The sequence below is a fragment of the Xenopus laevis genome, chromosome 1S, assembly GCF_017654675.1.
Source record: "Xenopus laevis strain J_2021 chromosome 1S, Xenopus_laevis_v10.1, whole genome shotgun sequence".
Taxonomy (NCBI): Eukaryota; Metazoa; Chordata; class Amphibia; order Anura; family Pipidae; genus Xenopus; species Xenopus laevis.
In genome coordinates this window covers 198,084,991-198,105,417 of record NC_054372.1, presented here as the reverse complement: position 1 = coordinate 198,105,417, position 20,427 = coordinate 198,084,991, and the positions used below count along the sequence as shown (strand labels likewise).

At 43.2% G+C, this 20,427-nt stretch overlaps 1 protein-coding gene across 13 annotated transcripts in view; it reads right to left on the bottom strand.

The window, feature by feature from the left end:
- LOC108705540 (CUGBP Elav-like family member 4) overlaps positions 1 to 20,427 on the bottom strand; it is a 614,898-nt gene that overhangs the window by 66,953 nt on the left and 527,518 nt on the right. For 7 of the 13 annotated variants that reach the window (XM_041580672.1, XM_041580670.1, XM_041580660.1 and 4 more), the window contains exons 4-5: positions 17,432 to 17,560; positions 12,470 to 12,549 (exon numbers count right to left, since the gene is read on the bottom strand). In XM_041580672.1, the coding sequence (XP_041436606.1) occupies positions 12,470 to 12,549; positions 17,432 to 17,560 (209 nt within the window). The remainder of the gene's footprint in view (positions 1 to 12,469; positions 12,550 to 17,431; positions 17,561 to 20,427) is intronic. The other 6 variants (XM_041580662.1, XM_041580667.1, XM_041580664.1 and 3 more) reach the window with 2 other exon arrangements.

Genomic DNA, 20,427 nt, shown 5'->3' with positions numbered 1-20,427 from the left:
CTGACCTTCAGACTGGGCCCTCTTAGCTCATAACAAGGTTACAGATATATAGAAACATTGGGCTGTCACCCTGCTATAGTTCCAGGGGTACCCAGGGTACAAATAAACACTCACCCCAAATCTCCCCCTAACTGACCTTCAGACTGGGCCCTCTTAGCTCATAACAAGGTTACAGATATATAGAAACATTGGGGTGTCACCCTGCTATAGTTCCAGGGGTACCCAGAGTACAAATAAGCACTCACCCCAAATCTCCCCCTAACTGACCTTCAGACTGGGCCCCCTTAGCTCATAACAATGTTACAGATATATAGAAACATTGGGGTGTCACCCTGCTATAGTTCCAGGGGTACCCACGGTACAAATAAGCACTCACCCCAAATCTCCCCCTATGTGACATTCAGACTGGGCCCCCTTAGCTCATAACAAGGTTACAGATATATAGAAACATTGGGGTGTCACCCTGCTATAGTTCCAGGGGTACCCAGGGTACAAATAAGCACTCACCCCAAATCTCCCCCTAACTGACCTTCAGACTGGGCCCCCTTAGCTCATAACAAGGTTACAGATATATAGAAACATTGGGGTAACAGTCACCCTGCTATAGTTCCAGGGGTACCCAGGGTACAAATAAGCACTCACCCCAAATCTCCCCCTAACTGACCTTCAGACTGGGCCCCCTTAGCGCATAACAAGGTTACAGATATATAGAAACATTGGGGTGTCACCCTGCTATAGTTCCAGGGGTACCCAGGGTACAAATAAACACTTACCCCATCTCCCCCTAACTGCCCTTCAGGCTGGGCCCCTTAGCTCATAATATCTACAGTATATATCGATATCTATCTACCTTCTGTGTTAATCTCTCTATATCTATTTGTCTATCTGTACTGACTCTGTAACTATAATATCTATACAGTATATGAGTACGGTGCCAATAGAAAAGCCAGTAGAGTAAGTAATGTGTGTGTTTAGCTCGAGGTGAAACTTATGGAATTAGTGTCTTGGAACATTACATTAGCATGCAGCACGTGTAATTAAAAATATCTGAAAAGGTCACTTTCTTCATCTCAGAAGCAACTGTCAGCGGAGAGAAAATTATATTTTTAGGGGCTGTTAAATGAATTGCAGTTTTCTATAAAGGAACATTCACAGCACAGTGCAATGAATATTGCTAGAAAAGTGAAGATTGTACTCCTGATACATTATATTAGAGTAGAAAATAGTCACACTCCCTTCCCAGAGACTATTATCCACTGTTACTATAGGCACCATCTCTCCCTACTATACCTGCTATCCCACAGTCACACTCCCTTCCCAGAGACTATTATCCACTGTTACTATAGGCACCATCTCTCCCTACTATAACCTGCTATCCCACAGTCACACTCCCTTCCAGAGACTATTATCCCTCTGTTACTATAGGCACCATCTCTCCCTACTATACCTGCTATCCCACAGTCACACTCCCTTCCCAGAGACTATTATCCCACTGTTACTATAGGCACCATCTCTCCCTACTATACCTGCTATCCCACAGTCACACTCCCTTCCCAGAGACTATTATCCACTGTTACTATAGACACCATCTCTCCCTACTATACCTGCTATCCCACAGTCACACTCCCTTCCCAGAGACTATTATCCACTGTTACTATAGACACCATCTCTCCCTACTATACCTGCTATCCCACAGTCACACTCCCTTCCCAGAGACTATTATCCACTGTTACTATAGGCACCATCTCTCCGCTACTATACCTGCTATCCCACAGTCAACTCCCCTTCCCAGAGACTATTATCCACTGTTACTAGTAGGCACCATCTCTCCTACTATACCTGCTATCCCACAGTCACACTCCCTTCCCAGAGACTATTATCCAACTGTTACTAATAGGCAACCATCTCTCCCTACTATACCTGCTATCCCACAATCACACTCCCTTCCCAGAGACTATTATCCACTGTTACTATAGGCACCATCTCTCCCTACTATACCTGCTATCCCCACAGTCACACTCCCTTCCAGAGACTATTATCCACTGTTACTGATAGGCACCAATCTCTCCCTACTATACCTGCTAATCCCACAGTCACACTCCCTTCCCAGAGACTATTATCCCACTGTTACTATAGGGCACCATCTCTCCCTACTATACCTGCTATCCACAGTCACACCTCCCTTCCGCAGAGACTATTATCCACTGTTACTATAGGCACCATCTCTCCCTACTATACCTGCTATCCCACAGTCACACTCCCTTCCCAGAGACTATTATCCACTGTTACTATAGGCACCATCTCTCCCCTACTATACCCTGCTATCCCACAGTCACACTCCCTTCCCAGAGACTATTATCCCTCTGTTACTATAGGCACCATCTCTCCCTACTATACCTGCTATCCCACAGTCACACTCCCTTCCCAGAGACTATTATCCACTGGTTACTATAGACACCATCTCTCCCTACTATACACCTGCTATCCCACAGTCACCACTCCCTTCCCAGAGACTATTATCCACTGTTAACTATAGGCACCATCTCTCCCTACTATACCTGCTATCCCACAGTCACACTCCCTTCCCAGAGACTATTATCCACTGTTACTATAGGCACCATCTCTCCCTACTATACCTGCTATCCCACAGTCACACTCCCTTCCCAGAGACTATTATCCACTGTTACTATAGGCACCATCTCTCCCTACTATACCTGCTATCCCACAGTCACACTCCCTTCCCAGAGACTATTATCCCACTGTTACTATAGGCACCATCTCTCCCTACTATACCTGCTATCCCACAATCACACTCCCTTCCCAGAGACTATTATCCACTGTTACTATAGGCACCATCTCTCCCTACTATACCTGCTATCCCACAGTCACACTCCCTTCCCAGAGACTATTATCCCACTGTTACTATAGGCACCATCTCTCCCTACTATACCTGCTATCCCACAGTCACACTCCCTTCCCAGAGACTATTATCCCACTGTTACTATAGGCACCATCTCTCCCTACTATACCTGCTATCCCACAGTCACACTCCCTTCCCAGAGACTATTATCCACTGTTACTATAGGCACCATCTCTCCCTACTATACCTGCTATCCCACAGTCACACTCCCTTCCCAGAGACTATTATCCACTGTTACTATAGGCACCATCTCTCCCTACTATACCTGCTATCCCACAGTCACACTCCCTTCCCAGAGACTATTATCCCACTGTTACTATAGGCACCATCTCTCCCTACTATCCCTGCTATCCCACAGTCTCACTCCCTTCCCAGAGACTATTATCCACTGTTACTATAGCACCATCTCTCCCTACTATACCTGCTATCCCACAGTCACACTCCCTTCCCAGAGACTATTATCTACTGTTACTATAGGTACCATCTATCCCTACTATACCTGCTATCCCACAGTCACACTCCCTTCCCAGAGACTATTATCCCACTGTTACTATAGGCACCATCTCTCCCTACTATCCCTGCTATCCCACAGTCTCACTCCCTTCCCAGAGACTATTATCCCACTGTTACTATAGACACCATCTCTCCCTACTATACCTGCTATCCCACAGTCACACTCCCTTCCCCAGAGACTATTATCCACTGTTACTATAGACACCATCTCTCCCTACTATACCTGCTATCCCACAGTCACACTCCCTTCCAGAGACTATTATCCCACTGTTACTATAGACACATCTCTCCCTACTATACCTGCTATCCCACAGTCACACTCCCTTCCCAGAGACTATTATCTACTGTTACTATAGGTACCATCTCTCCCTACTATACCTGCTATCCCACAGTCACACTCCCTTCCCAGAGACTATTATCCCACTGTTACTATAGACACCATCTCTCCCTACTATCCCTGCTATCCCACAGTCTCACTCCCTTCCCAGAGACTATTATCCCACTGTTACTATAGGCACCATCTCTCCCTACTATACCTGCTATCCCACAGTCACACTCCCTTCCCAGAGACTATTATCCACTGTTACTATAGGCACCATCTCTCCCTACTATACCTGCTATCCCACAGTCACACTCCCTTCCCAGAGACTATTATCCCACTGTTACTATAGGCACCATCTCTCCCTACTATACCTGCTATCCCACAATCACACTCCCTTCCCAGAGACTATTATCCACTGTTACTATAGGCACCATCTCTCCCTACTATACCTGCTATCCCACAGTCACACTCCCTTCCCAGAGACTATTATCCCACTGTTACTATAGGCACCATCTCTCCCTACTATACCTGCTATCCCACAGTCACACTCCCTTCCCAGAGACTATTATCCCACTGTTACTATAGGCACCATCTCTCCCTACTATACCTGCTATCCCACAGTCACACTCCCTTCCCAGAGACTATTATCCACTGTTACTATAGGCACCATCTCTCCCTACTATACCTGCTATCCCACAGTCACACTCCCTTCCCAGAGACTATTATCCCACTGTTACTATAGGCACCATCTCTCCCTACTATACCTGCTATCCCACAGTCACACTCCCTTCCCAGAGACTATTATCCCACTGTTACTATAGGCACCATCTCTCCCTACTATCCCTGCTATCCCACAGTCTCACTCCCTTCCCAGAGACTATTATCCACTGTTACTATAGGCACCATCTCTCCCTACTATACCTGCTATCCCACAGTCACACTCCCTTCCCAGAGACTATTATCTACTGTTACTATAGGTACCATCTATCCCTACTATACCTGCTATCCCACAGTCACACTCCCTTCCCAGAGACTATTATCCCACTGTTACTATAGGCACCATCTCTCCCTACTATCCCTGCTATCCCACAGTCTCACTCCCTTCCCAGAGACTATTATCCCACTGTTACTATAGACACCATCTCTCCCTACTATACCTGCTATCCCACAGTCACACTCCCTTCCCAGAGACTATTATCCACTGTTACTATAGACACCATCTCTCCCTACTATACCTGCTATCCCACAGTCACACTCCCTTCCCAGAGACTATTATCCCACTGTTACTATAGACACATCTCTCCCTACTATACCTGCTATCCCACAGTCACACTCCCTTCCCAGAGACTATTATCTACTGTTACTATAGGTACCATCTCTCCCTACTATACCTGCTATCCCACAGTCACACTCCCTTCCCAGAGACTATTATCCCACTGTTACTATAGGCACCATCTCTCCCTACTATCCCTGCTATCCCACAGTCTCACTCCCTTCCCAGAGACTATTATCCCACTGTTACTATAGGCACCATCTCTCCCTACTATACCTGCTATCCCACAGTCACACTCCCTTCCCAGAGACTATTATCCACTGTTACTATAGACACCATATCTCCCTACTATACCTGTATCCCACAGTCACAGTCCCATCCTTTATAATTGCATTGCTTGCAGAGGCAATATGTAAATGAGTAATCACCTAATTCTGCTGCTTTGAAAATCCACTTATTGGAGAGGAATATGGGAATGAGTTATACCCACTTGTATGTTCAGTTGAGACCTTTGATTTAGGTGGTCATGTTCTTATAGTACTAGAGCTAGAGAGACATGATGATAAAGAAGTGGCTGGAGTAATGCTTTGAAGTAGACTCTTTCACACAGAGACAAGATAATTTGGGTTATTAGTGCTCTATAGTCCCTTCTATTATTTACTCTGCTTGTTGTTAATTGCACGTACTTTGCACGGTTCATAGTTTGATCAAGCGGAAATAATCCCATAAACCCAATAACAAGACAATCTCCCTATGTTGAAAGACAATAGCACAAAATCAAAGCAGATATTGCTCGGCCATAAAGCCTGGTGCTCATTACTGCTAAAGAGCTCATCTTTCCTTTAATTCATCACAGGAGAGAGGTTTAGGCTCTATCACTGGGCCATTGATCTCAAGCAAATCGTGATCTTCCATCAACTTGTTCCTCAACGGACGGGCTCAGAGCAGTTCCAGTTCTGCTCGAAATCAAACGACTTTGCATTCCTGCCGTTCAGATGACCAATAGCACAACAGGGAAGCCAGTTATCCCCTCAGCAAGAGGCTTTATACACGCCCCGAGTGCACTTAAACCAGTGAAAGACTGTAAATGTGCAAAATCCAGGCGGCTGAACGGAGGCTCAAGGTTTTTTCTTCTTTCCGAGTTGAAGCAAACAACTTCATTAGACTTGTAAATACTGCCACATAGAACTCAACTAGTGCCAATGGAAGGGCACAGTAACTTGGGTGATTATCTGCGCCCACAGCCACTAGTCAATTCTGAGCTCTGTAGGACAAGGAATGGCAAATTGACTGATTGCTGAGGTTTTGCAACTCCCGTAAATTGAACATTTTTTCCCCCTTACCTAAATATTTATTTTTCCTGTTGGCTTACCTAGTGGAGATATTAAAAATGATCTTTTCTTTTTATTAACAGAGCTTACTTTCCCTACAGAGGGAGTTCCGCCTAGAGGTTTGCAGTTAGACAGTGTCTATATTTGAGCACATTAGTATCTTTACATTCAAATGCCTTTTATACATCTTTAATCCCAAATCTCTACCTGCTCCTGCCTCTCATCACACCTGTTTAACTACACTTTGTCTCTTTCCAAGATCACATGATCTATCGGTTGGGGTCCCTCGAGGTTCACTCCTTGGATCCTTATTTTCTCCTTATACACCAAATCGCTTGGCCAACTCATTAACTCTTCTGGCTCATACTACCTTCTTTTTGTTGATGCTGTAACACTTTTGCTATACCATAAATATTACCTCTACGGTATTCTCTTGGATGTCCTTTCACTTCCTAAAGCTCCAGCAGAACTGATCAAATTGCCACCACACATATACCCCACCCTGTCTATCACTAGTGCAACCGCCTCCATCTAAAGTTGATCCAAAATGAGACTACAAGAATCATCTACCTTAAATCCCCTGTTCTGTACATCTCTGCTAATCCTTGGCTTTCTCTTATCATTTTAAATCTCACAAAAATTAGAACTCTTGGCCCTCACCTGTAGAATTTTCTGTAACAATGACCAACTTTACAATGCAAACCAGATATGTTCTTACCACTTTGTCCCTCCAATGAATCAGACCCTCGTGCATTGTTAAAGGACTTCACCAGGCAGCTCCCACATGCAGGATTCATAACTCCACCATGTTGATGTCCCCCTTCCCTAATAAGCTTCAAATTATTCCTTAAAAACTCTTCAGCTTCCTTAAACAATCTATGGGATCTTCTCACAAGGCATCTCGCTGATCCTAGCATTGCTCATACAAAAAGTCTCCCTACTGGCACCTATGAAGTTAGTGGTCACCAAGCTATTGTCTCACTTATTCCTGTTCCATTTAGACTGTAAGCCTTTGAAGTCAGGTCCCTTTACACCTACTGTATAGGTTTGCCTGTATGTTCCTTGCCATGTAACCTTAGGCACAGCCCTGCAGAATATGTTGTTACAATAATACCAATAAAAGAGATACGGTATGTGATTTTGTACCGTTGGCTGTTGGCACGGCAGACTGGCAATGCACCTGTAAGCTGACAGTTGATGAATGCACGGCAGGCAGTTTCACACATACAGGCCTAGAACCCAACATCAAGCGAGAAGTTGACAAGCTGCAGACAGTTTCATTTGGAGGAATCCAGGAGGTCTCTGTAGAGCCGACAGAGTCTCCCCCCTCAACAAGGAACCTCGGGGTTTGGGGAGCTTGATTAACATTCCGCTCCCTTCTCCGAGCTGATGGCAAGTCAGGAGCGTCTTTGTCTTTAAGTTCAAAAAGGGAGAGGGGAAGCGTCTTCCCAGCATCTGCCAGGCAGCTGGCTCAGTCACACGCGTTGAGGGGATGATAATATCTTGTTTTTCACAAAATATGTTCTTCTTTTATTGGGAGCAGCCGTGTGTGACTCAAAGCTGCCTCTATATTCAAGGAGACTTTTTGTTGCTCCTGATTACTTTCTGCCTTTATTGAAAGTGTTCAGGTGCGGGGAATGTTGTACAAGAGCCGTTAATAACATACAAATGAGCACTGCGGCACAGCCTTTTATATGAGAGGCCCCATTCACCTCCCCGGCTTGTAACTCAGAGCAATGGAAACCCAGGATAAATGCTCCAAAAGCTCCTTTGTTTCCCAAAGAAATCAGATTGTGCCTGAAATTATTATTATAATGGAACGTTCCATTTCAAAAGCTCTTATAAAAACACCAAACTTATGACAAGCTGGGATCGTAGGATTATGTTCTCTTCCATGGAGCTACAGGGGGAGGCTCTGCCTTGGGAGGTGGGCCACACCCATTTAAAGCCCACCCACAATACAAAATGGAAGCACACAGGTCACTTAATAATAATGAGCGTGTAAGTGCAACCACACCTGCATTTGTGCTGGTTGCAATTGCATCTATTGAATTAAAAATGCACTATTGTGTTCAAGCTTTTTTACTAATTGGATGCGATTGCTTTTACAATTAACATTTAATATTTATTTTGACTTCATGCCTTTACTACAGGGGTTAAAGCAGACATAAAAAAACCCTAATCTTGTAGGCAATAATGAATAATATATGGAAATATGAATAATATATGGCGCCAGTATTACTTAAAAAAATTAATATTATGTTTAAAAACTGCCCACTTTATTGGAACTTCCCATAGATCTGCTACAGTCGCTGCCTGTGTCTCAAATGAGGGGTGGGTGTGTCCTTACAGTCTATGCTAGAAGCACAGTAGATTGAGGATAGCCAATCACAGCCCTGCAGTCACACAAGCAAAAACATACTTCAGTTCCCTACCAGGTCAGCCTAGCTGCTGATTGGTTCTTATCCTATAGTCGCTGCCGGTGTCTCAAATGAGGGGTGGGTGTGTCCTAACAGTCCATGCTAGAAGCAAAGTAGATTGAGGATAGCCAATCACAGCCCTGCAGTCACACAAGCAAAAACAGACTTCAGTTCCCTACCAGGTCAGCCTAGCTGCTGATTGGTTCTTATCCTATAGTGCAATGTGCTGAGTGCCGCCGGGCTTTCTATCCGGAGTCATGAAACTGTATTATGTGGATAAAATTGGGTCAACTGTCCAGGTAGAAGATAAAAGATGTCTGGAGGCACCAGAGCTGATACACTTTATTACATAAAGCCCCTATTCTTCTGGGAAGGTTCCACTGGGACATCATTGCTGGGAGTTACTCCCATTCAGACGCAAGGGCATTAGTGAGGTTGGGCGTTGGGTTCCAATTCATCCTATGGGGTTCAGTTGTGTTAAGGTCAGGGCTCTGTGCAGTCAGGTTCTTCTCATTTCAGCATCTCATTCTATACGGACCTGGCTTTGTGCATGGGGCATTATTGTCTGAAATTGGAAAGAGTCTTTTCCAAACCAAAGACACAAACTATTTGACATGGAATTGTCAAGAATTCCATTGTTTACTTTCACTAGAACCAGGGGCCCAAAGCATGGAAACAGCCCCAGACTATTAATACTCCTCCACCAAACTCTACACAGGTAGGTTTCTCCAGGCGTCTGCCAAACTTGTCCATCACACTACCGCAACTCATCACTGCAGGTAATAATTTTGGTTATACAGTGTAGGAAACCCATCTCAACAAAGCCAAGGATTCATCATTCTGTTGTTCTGGTCCATTGTAAGACAATGCATCTAGACTGAAACGGAACCAGCGAACAGCGTAACCAATAAGATGAGGTCTATCCTGGTTCCCCTGCCTTGTGCAGCAAGTTCTTCTCTTTCACAAGCCCACACGGCCCCTGAACGGAAACTTTGGGAGCCAATAGAAAGTGAGCAATACCCGTATGTGCGGGAATGTGGCTTTTATCTGGGGAGCTGGGAGGGAATAACTGTCATTAAAGAAAGTTGCCGTTTCACAAAACTAGGAGGCACCATATGTTGTGCGAAGAGAAATCCACAGAGCAGTAATGATCCTGACAGATGCCGAGATAGAGGGGAAATGGAGACCTGATAGGAATAATGAGGACCCAGTGCCGAGCAGACTTTGCCACTTTCTGTAGGAATTAGACATGGTCAGTCCATGGGCCCCTATATGTTTATGTAAGTATATGAGCTACAATGCCACTCCTACAAAATCTCACAGCCTTCAGAGGTTGCTGGGAGTTGTATTTCAACAACAATGAAAGGGGTGCAGATTACACAGCAGTAACATGAAGTGAAATTTTGTCCTACTGTCCAACAATATTATTAGTGCCCTATGTCTCCCAACTCACCTTACTCTCAGCACTTTGTCCTATTGCCTTCAATCTATACAATTGCTGCCATCTTGCCCAAATGTTGCCCACTTGTGCCCAAGTCACTATCATGCCCTTAGTCTGTTTATTCTCCTACATTAACCATTTGACTCCATTCCCTCTGCTTTCAATGATTCTGCCCTCACTGCTGCCCTGAGACACTCTACTCAATGCCAGCCCCTCATACCTCTTGCTTATTTTTTGTTATTATTTGGGGTGAGGATGGGTGGCATCACTAGCGCAGAGAGTGCAGTTGTGCTTTTTGCACATTGACGTTACACTTACATATTTCTACTTTTAAAAGAATTTCTTAAAGTTACTAGGAACAGCTGTTGGCTACCTCTGGCAGACTGTTACTGTCTTTTCATATTGCCTCTACTGTATATTGCCCTACTGTCTCCATCTTGTCCTACTTTCTCCATCTTGTCCTACTGTCTCCATCTTGTCCTATTGTCCCCATCTTGTCCTACTGCCTCCATCTTGTCCTACTGTCTCCATCTTGCCCTACTGTCTCCATCTTGCCCTACTGTCTCCATCTTGTCCTACTTTCTCCATCTTGTCCTACTGTCTCCATCTTGTCCTATTGTCCCCATCTTGTCCTACTGCCTCCATCTTGTCCTACTGTCTCCATCTTGCCCTACTGTCTCCATCTCGCCCTACTGTCTCCATCTTATCCTACTGTCTCCATCTTGTCCTACTTTCTCCATCTTGTCCTACTGCCTCCATCTTGTCCTACTGTCTCCATCTTGTACTACTGTCCCCATCTTGCCCTACTGTATCCATCTTATCCTACTGTCTTCATCTTGTCCTACTGGCTCCATCTTGTCCTACTGTCTCCATCTTGCCCTACTGTCTCCATCTTGTCCTACTTTCTCCATCTTGTCCTACTTTCTCCATCTTGTCCTACTGCCTCCATCTTGTCCTACTGTCCCCATCTTGTCCTACTGTTTCTATCCAGTCATACTATATCTACTGTCCCTCTTGCAGAGGCCCACCATGTGCAGAGCCCAAAGTCATCACTGCTACAAGTTCAGGGATACTGTATATATTTTATACAGAAATTGAATGTATGTATGAGTATTTATTCCTTTTGGGAGCTCAGTAATTTAAGTGATTTACCAGGAGAGAGACATCTTCTGTATCTATATGGAGCAAGCAGCGGAATGCAGAGCACTTCTGTAAACACTAAAAAATTCAAAGATTTCTACATAATTTAAAAGAATTGCACATGCTCTGCTCTTCATTAGTATTCAGCCCTTCCTCGCTCTTCCCCTCTCATATCCATGTGAGTTGCACTTACTACACGATTAGAGCATCTAACACGGACGTCATGCATGGGACATGTTAATACCCAATGTACCCCCTTCTGTACAGACATCACTGAGGGGTTCTGTGACCATATAAAGGCACAAGGCTGCAGGCTGAGTTATATAGGGAACTCTGAGTATCACTCATGTATTATAAGGGATAATGTACCCCCTACTGTAAATGATAAGGATATTAGAAGTCACTGAGGGGTTGTTCTGTGACCATATAAAGGCACAAGGCTGCAGGCTGAGTTATACAGGGAACTCTGAGTATCACTCATGTATTATAAGGGATAATGTACCCCCTACTGTAAATGATAAGGATATTAGAAGTCACTGAGGGGTTGTTCTGTGACCATATAAAGGCACAAGGCTGCAGGCTGAGTTATACAGGGAACTCTGAGTATCACTCATGTATTATAAGGGATAATGTACCCCCTACTGTAAATGATAAGGATATTAGAAGTCACTGAAGGGTTGTTCTGTTACCATATAAAGTACCCCCCGTTGCAAAATATGAGGATATTAGAAGTTACCTCGGAGTTCCATGACCTGAATAAATCGGCCTTCGGCCTCATGTTTTTATATGGTCATGAAAGTCCTCAGTAACTTATAATATCCTTATTTTATTCACTTTATAATTTACAAGATATTCATGGCTTTTGTGCATTATTAAGATATTAGAAGTCACTGAGGGGTTCTGTGTCCAAAAACCTTATAAAAAAGAAGACCAACTGCAGAGTTGCATAGGGCACTTATATTACAAATCTAATTTAGAGATGACAATTGCTTTAAGTGCATGTGAGAAGGTTCATTTACACCAATTTGCAGGATCCTTGGCACCCAGTAGCCCGGGGGTGATTGTGTAAATCAGGGTGCTGGAATAAAGATGGTGGTTGATCTACTCACCGGCATCGTCTGGCTCCCATGTAAAGTGTTAATCGCTGCCTGTGCTTCTGCGTGTGATGAATATTTCACAAACGCACACCCTGCAGGGAGAGAATAACAAAGGTCAGACCCCTGGATATAATAAAGTGCTAGCAGTACGGTTACGGGATCATGTGACAGAATCCAGGTCACATGTAAGAAATGCAATGCCCTGATTACAATCATATCATTAACTCATTAATGACTGCAGCCTGTCTAGCTCACAGCTCTGGCTCATTGATTCATACAGGGAAATGCTACAGTCACTGCCTGAGGCTTTGCTTTCCCTTCGATCTTCGGCTGTATAAAAGTTAGTCTTGCCCCAGTGCATGGCTTCAATTAAATCTTAAAACCTTCAATTTTTAGTATGATAACGAATGACTAATTCTAAGCAACTTTTCAACTGGCCTTCATTTTTCCTTCTTATAGTTTCTGAATTATTGGCCTTCTTCTTCTGACTCTTCCCAGCTTTTAAATGGGGGTCACTGACCCCATCTAAAAAAACAAATACTCTGTAAGGCTACAAATGTATTGTTATTGTTACTTTGTATTACTCATCTTTCTATTCAGGCCTCTCCTATTCTAGTCTCTTATTCAATTCAGTGCATGGTTGCTAGGGGAATTTGGCCCCTAGCAACCAGACGGCTGAAATTGCAAACTGGAGAGCTGCTGAATAAAAAGCTAAATAACTGAAAAACCACAAATAATAAAAAAAATGATGACCAATTGCAAATTGTCACAGAATATCCCTCTGAATCAGACTAAAATGTTATTTAAAGGGGGACAATTAGGGGCTGTGTCTCTTATTACATTGACTACTGTCTCCATTGTCCCAGTCTTGTTAGAGCTGGGGGGCCGCACCAGCAAACAACTGGCAGGAATAATGAATAAATGTATCAGTCTGTCCAGAATGTCACTCATGATTTCCTGATGAAATGGCTCAAAAACCATCTTAAAAGGATAAAAATGAAGCTTTTCATTATAGTCGCAGGGGGGTAAAACGCATTCCCAAACTGGCTCATTGTCCTGCACTGTAGGTTCCCACTGTCGCAGCTTTGATTCAGAAGCCACAACCTGGTGCAACAGCAAAGTCTCCTCTCTGGGGTTCTTGTCCAGATTAGCCTCGTCCTCCTACTATTAACCCCCGTATCAGTGATGCCCAAGTATTAACCCTTTATCAGGACTGTCCACATATTAAACCGTTAGCTTTCTGCCCAAGTATTAACCCTTTATCATTTCTGCCAAAGTATTAACACTTTATCAGGGCTGTCCATGTATTAACCCTTATCATTAATGTTCATTAATGCTTTATTATTGCTGCCCAAGTATTAACCCTTTATTAGGGCTGTCCAATAATTAAATCTGTATCAGTGTACCAAGTATTAACCCTTTATTATTGCTGCCCAAGTATTAACCCTTTATTAGGGCTGTCCAATAATTAAATCTGTATCAGTGTACCAAGTATTAACCCTTTATTATTGCTGCCCAAGTATTAACCCTTTATTATTGCTGCCCAAGTATTAACTATTTTTCATTGCTGCCCAAGTATTAACCCTTTATTAGGGCTGTCCAAGAATTGAATCTGTATCAGTGTACCAAGTATTAACCCTTTATTATTGCTGCCCAAGTATTAACCCTTTATCATTGCTGCCCAAGTATTAACCCTTTATTATTGCTGCCCAAGTATTAACTATTTTTCATTGCTGCCCAGGTATTAACCCTTTATTATTGCTGCCCAAGTATTAACCCTTTATCATTGCTGCCCAAGTGTTAACTATTTTTTATTGCTGCCCGAGTGTTAACCCTTTATCAGGGCTGTCCACATTTTAAATCTGTATCAGTGTCCCAAGTATTAACTCTTTATCAAAACCCAGGTTTTAACACTTTTACTGCCCCCTCAAGTATTATTTCTTTATTAGGGCCACCTAAATAAAAGTATTCACTGTGTATCAAGGCTGCCCAAGTGCTGACGCTTTATCACGATGTATTAGTTCTCTATCAGGGCTTCCCTAGTAACATAGCAGAAGGTTGCAATAATACAATTGATTACAACCTTTTTGTGACTCCTGCCTAACTGCTAGTTGATCCAGTAGTGACCCATTATCAGTCAAACTGACCAATAGGGAGTGTTATCTGTACTGCAGAGATATGTGCCCAAGAGAATCATCAGATGTTAAGGACAGAGACACACGCTGTTATTTCAGGAGATTAGTTGCCCAGTGACAAATCGCTTCTTCTTCGGGCGACTAATCTCCCTGAACTGCCTTCCTGACGGCTAGAATGTAAATCGCCGGTGGGATGGCACTTGGAACACTCAGTTTTCTGAAGTCGCCCGAAGTTGCCTCATGAGGAAGATTAGTTGCCGATTTGTCACTGGACAACTAACCTCCTGAAATAGCAGCGTGTGTCTCTGCCCTTAGTTGCGATGCAGCAGCAATCTTAAAGGGATACTGTCAGGGGAGAAAACGTTTTTTTCAAAACGCATCAGTTATTCGTGCTGCTCCAGCACTGAAATCCGTTTCACATATTTTATACTTAATTTTGAAATCTGACACGGGGCTAGACATATTGTCAGTTTCCCAGCTGCCTCCAGTCATGTGACTTGTGCTCTGATAAACTTCAGTCACTCTTTACTGCTGTACTGCAAGTTGGACTGATATCACCCCCCCCCCAGCAGCCTAACAACAGAACAATGGGAAGGTAACCAGACAGCAGCTCCCTAGCACAAGATAACAGCTGCCTGGTAGATCTAAGAACAACACTCAATAGTAAAATCCAGGTCCCACTGAGACACATTTGGTTATATTGAGTAGGAGAAACAGCAGCCTGCCAGAAAGCAGTTCCATCCTAAAGTGCTGGCTCTTTCTGAAATCACATGACCAGGCAAAATGAGCTGAGATGCCCCTACACACCAATATTACAACTAAATACACTTGCTGGTTCAGGAATGACATTTTATATTGTACAGTGAATTATTTGCAGTGTAAACAGTGTCATTTAGAAATAAAAACTACATTAAGGAAAGCACAACACATCTACATTTATACAATAAAGGGGCTGTTGTCAGAAGTCATAGACAGTCACTATTTTTTAGGCCTCTATAAAGGGGGGGGGCTCAGGGTACGGCCAGGGCCTATTTCAAAACTGGACTCGCCTCTTGCCCCCAACTGCCAGTGCAATTGTCCTATTGGGGGGCAGATCATGCACTTGTGTCACAGAGGGGTGGAAGATCCATTGTTTTCTACGGAGCTTTCCAGGAGTTTCATCCAGTGCTGCTCTGCTCTGCTCAGTAATATATAATAATAATATATATATAAATCAGGTGAGGAGCAGCAGCCAGACCTCTCTCCCCACTGATGTACGACACAATATACAGATCACATCATTAGACCGTGAGTCAGAATTGCTAGAAAGCTACAGCTCAGTAAGGACCAAGTGCAAATCATCCAGAACCCCCGTCATGTGCATTTTGGCCCACAGAAATCCCCTTATGTCCCTCCAGATGCTTCTGAATATACACAGGGACGGCTGAAGGCTTATGGGAGGTGCTGGGAGTTGCTAGAGGGGCCGGAAGCATCACATATAAAATCATTGCAACGTGTATTGGTATCAGTAACCCCTCGTTTTAAAGGGATGATTCAACTTTAAATTCAATTTAGTATAGAATGACTACTTCTAAGAAACGTTTCAATTGGCCTTCATTTCTTTCTTATAGTTTTTGAATTGATTGTCTTTTTTCCTTCTTTCCAGGTCACTTACCCCATCTAAAAAAATGCTACTTTTTATTCCTCATCTTTCTATTCAGGCCTCTCCTATTCATATTCCAGTCTCTTATTCAAATCAATGCATGGTTGCTAGGGGAATTTGGACCCTAGCAACCAGGTGGCTGAAACTGCAAACTGAAGAGCTGCTGAATAAAAAGCTAAATAAGTAAAAAAAACACAAATAATAAAAAATGAAGACCAATTGCAAATTGTCTCAGAATATCCCTCTCTACATCCTACTAACAGTTCACAAACCCTTTAAGGTGGGAGTGGGCTGGAATTTTTGGGAAGTGGGTGGGGTTTCTGGCAGATCGGGAGGGTATTTATCAGTGCATATTTAAGGCTGGGGGTCTGGGCAGAGACTTATGGGGGTAAGTAGAGACTTATGGGGGTAAGTAGAGCTTTATGGGGGTAAGTAGAGACTTATTGGGGGCAAGTAGAGATTTATGGGGGTAAGTAGAGACTTATGGGGGGTAAGTAGAGACTTATGGGGGGTAAGTAGAGACTAATTGGGGGTAAGTAGAGCTTTATAGGAGGTAAGTAGAGACTTATTGGGGGTAAGTAGAGCTTTATGGGGGTAAGTAGAGATTTATGGGGGTAAGTAGAGACTTATGGGGGTAAGTAGAGACTTATGAAGGGTAAGTAGAGCTTTATGGAGGGTAAGTAGAGCTTTATGGGGGTATGTAGAGACTTATTGGGGGGTAAGTAGAGATTTATGGGGGTAAGTAGAGACTTATGGGGGTAAGTAGAGACTTATGAAGGGTAAGTAGAGCTTTATGGAGGGTAAGTAGAGCTTTATGGGGGTATGTAGAGACTTATTGGGGGGTAAGTAGAGATTTATGGGGGTAAGTAGAGACTTATGGGGGTAAGTAGAGACTTATGAAGGGTAAGTAGAGCTTTATGGGGGGTAAGTAGAGAATTATGGGCCTCAATGTAAATTTTGCAACAGGGATCCCCCACCCATGAAATGATTGGCCGCTTCTCACCCTGCAGTGCCACCTTGCCCCCAGTACAGTCACCCCCCTCCTGATTGGTGCAAAGTTTTCTCTAATAACAATAACAGCAGGCAGCATTTGCTGTAATAAGACAAATATTTGATTTTTTGGAGGAAACTCTGCACCTGTGTGACCCCCACTGCAGTCACTGCGAGGGTCTCTTACACCCGGGGCAATGACTGTACCTTTGCTGTTCCCGTCGGGCCCTCGCAGGATGGTGCACTCTTCAATGTTCCCGAAAGCTTCGAATAGTCGCCGCACGTCGTCCTCTGACTGCTGTTTATTGAGCATGCCCACGAAGAGTTTTCTGTCTTCTGGAACAAAATTAAGAGATGCTTACCATATTTTGGGGACACCAGGATGTGCCAATAACTCACGCTTATTGGTTATATACACGGCATTGGTTACAAAGCTAAACAAGGAAATATCGTTTGCAAAAGAAAATATGGAATTGAGTGAATGAGAGTAGGTTGCTCTATCAGTCAACCAACCCTTACTTGAAACTGTCGACTGTATCTGCCAGCCAACAACTCTTATGCCTGTGCTTCTACACGGCCTTCCTTAAAGGGGCTGTTCACCTTGGAGTTAACTGTTAGTATGATGTAGAGAGGGATTTTCTGAGACAATTTGCAATTGGTTTTCATTTTTTATTATTTGTGGTTTTTAAGTTATTTAGCTTTTTATTCAGTAGCTCTGCAATTTCAGCAATCTGGTTGCCAAGGTCCACATTTTCCTAGTAACCATGCACTGATCTGAATAAAAGACTGGAATATGAATAGGAGAATCGAAAGGCGAGTAATACAAAGTAGCAATAACAATAGCTTTACAGAGTATTTGTTTTTTTAGATGGGGTCAGTGACTCTTTATTTGAAAGCTGGAAAGGATCAGAAGAAGAAGACAAATGAGGGAAAAAAATAAAAAATGAAGACCAATTGAAAAGTTGCTAGGAATAAGCCATTCTATAACATACAAAAAGATAACTTAAAGTTGGACCACCCCATGGTACAGTTCTAAAGACCCCCTTCTAGTGAAACTAGGGTGGGCTAGTGCCTTCTTGTGTTTTATACCTGAAAGGGATACTGTCATGGGAAAAAACATTTTTTTCAAAATGAATCAGTTAATAGTGCTGTTCCAGCAAAATTCTGCACTGAAATCCATTTCTCAAAAGAGCAAACAGATTTTTTTATATTCAATTGGGAAATCTGACATGGGGCTAGACATATTGTCAATTTCCCAGCTGCCCCAAGTCATGTGACTTGTGCTCTGATAAACTTCAGTCACTCTTTACTGCTGTACTGCAAGTTGGAGTGATATCACCCCCTCCCTTTTCCCCCACAGCAGCCAAACAAAAGAACAATGGGAAAGTAACCAGATAGCAGCTCCCTAACACAAGATAACAGCTGCCTGGTAGATCTAAGAACAACACTCAATAGTAAAATCCAGGTCCCACTGAGACACATTCAGTTACATTGAGAAAGAAAAACAGCAGCCTGCCAGAAAGCATTTCTCTCCTAAAGTGCAGGCACAAGTCACATGACCAGGGGCAGCTGGGAAATTGACAAAATGTCTAGCCCCATGTCAGATTTCAAAATTGAATATAAAAAAATCTGTTTGCTCTTTTGAGAAATGGATTTCAGTACAGAATTCTACTGGAGCAGCACTATTAACTGATTCATTTTGAAAAAAAAGTTTTTTCCCATGACAGTATCCCTTTAATTAAACCTGCAAGGGGTCATTTAGGAATACAGTCTACCTGAATTGGATTTTTCCAATCATCTTCTTGATTCATTCAGATGTACAAGTAAATCAGCAGCAGAGAACATTGGCCCCTGTCCATATCACCTGCCAATAGGGAAAGGGTTGGCCTTCACCCCCTGATACTGTGGTCTGCACCTTGTTTTAGGATTTTAGTATCTGGTGGAAGGTACAGACCACAGCCACAGTAGGGTGGAGGTGCTTGTTTAATGAGCAGTCAGGTTATAACCCTAATCCTAACCCTCTGAACTTCTTCCCTCCTTAGTAGTAAATAACTCATATATACAGTTTGCTTCATTATCATGCTTCATGCTCTAGTTTTATACCCCGGTGTATTTGGGGATTTCTAGCAATTTTATTCCCCTATGGATCTGAGTCGCTTCCCATGTCAGGGCTGCAGACTCTGTAGGGGTTAACCCTTTGCCATTAACCCTGCCAACTTTTTGCAACCAATTAGGATCACAGTTACTTCCTAATCCCACCCTCGTGAATTGGGGAAAACATCCTCCCGAACGGCGCAGGCAATTTTCTGGTGGTAGGGGAGATAATTAAGTCATGTGCAATTAGCTAAAACAAATCATGAATCGCTTCCTCTTCCAACAGGCTGCGGTCATGTAGAGCAGGAGTGAGTATGACAGGATGATAAAACACGTTGGTGATGGATTTTTTGGACCTGATCTGTCCCCAGGGGGTCCACTTGAACCAGGGGGCTTGTGTATACTGTATAAAACTATATATATATATATATATAGGCATCGTGTTCTTATATACAGTCCTGCCAGTGCCTTCCCTCCCATAGGTGTGTATATTAGGGATGCACCGAATCCACTATTTGGGATTCGGCCGAATCCCTGAATCCTTGGTGAAAGATTTGGCTGGATGCCGAACCGAATCCAAATCCTAATTTGCTTATGAAAATTATGGACAGGAAAAAGTGAAACAAATTGTTCTTTTGTGATAAAAAGTAGGGATGCACCAAATCCAGGATTTGGTTCGGGATTCGGCCTTTTTCAACAGGATTCGGCCGAATCCTTCTGGCCGGCCGAACCAAATCCTAATTTGCATATGCAAATTAGGGGCGGGGAGGGAAATTGAGTGACTTTTTGTCACAAAAAAAGGAAGTAAAAAAAATTTCCTCTTCCCAACCCTAATTAAAGCAAATTAGGATTCGTAATCGGTTCAGTATTCGGCCGAATCTTTGACAAAGGAGTCGGGGGTTCGGCCGAATCCAAAATAGTGGATTCGGTGCATCCCTAATAAAAAGTCACATGATTTCCCTAACCACCCCTAATTTACATATGCAAATTCGGATTCGGTTTGGCCAGGCGAAAGGATTCAGCTGAATCCAAATCCTGCTGAAAAGGCCGAATTCTGTATATATATATAAATATATATATATATATATATAATAGAATAGGATTGTGCT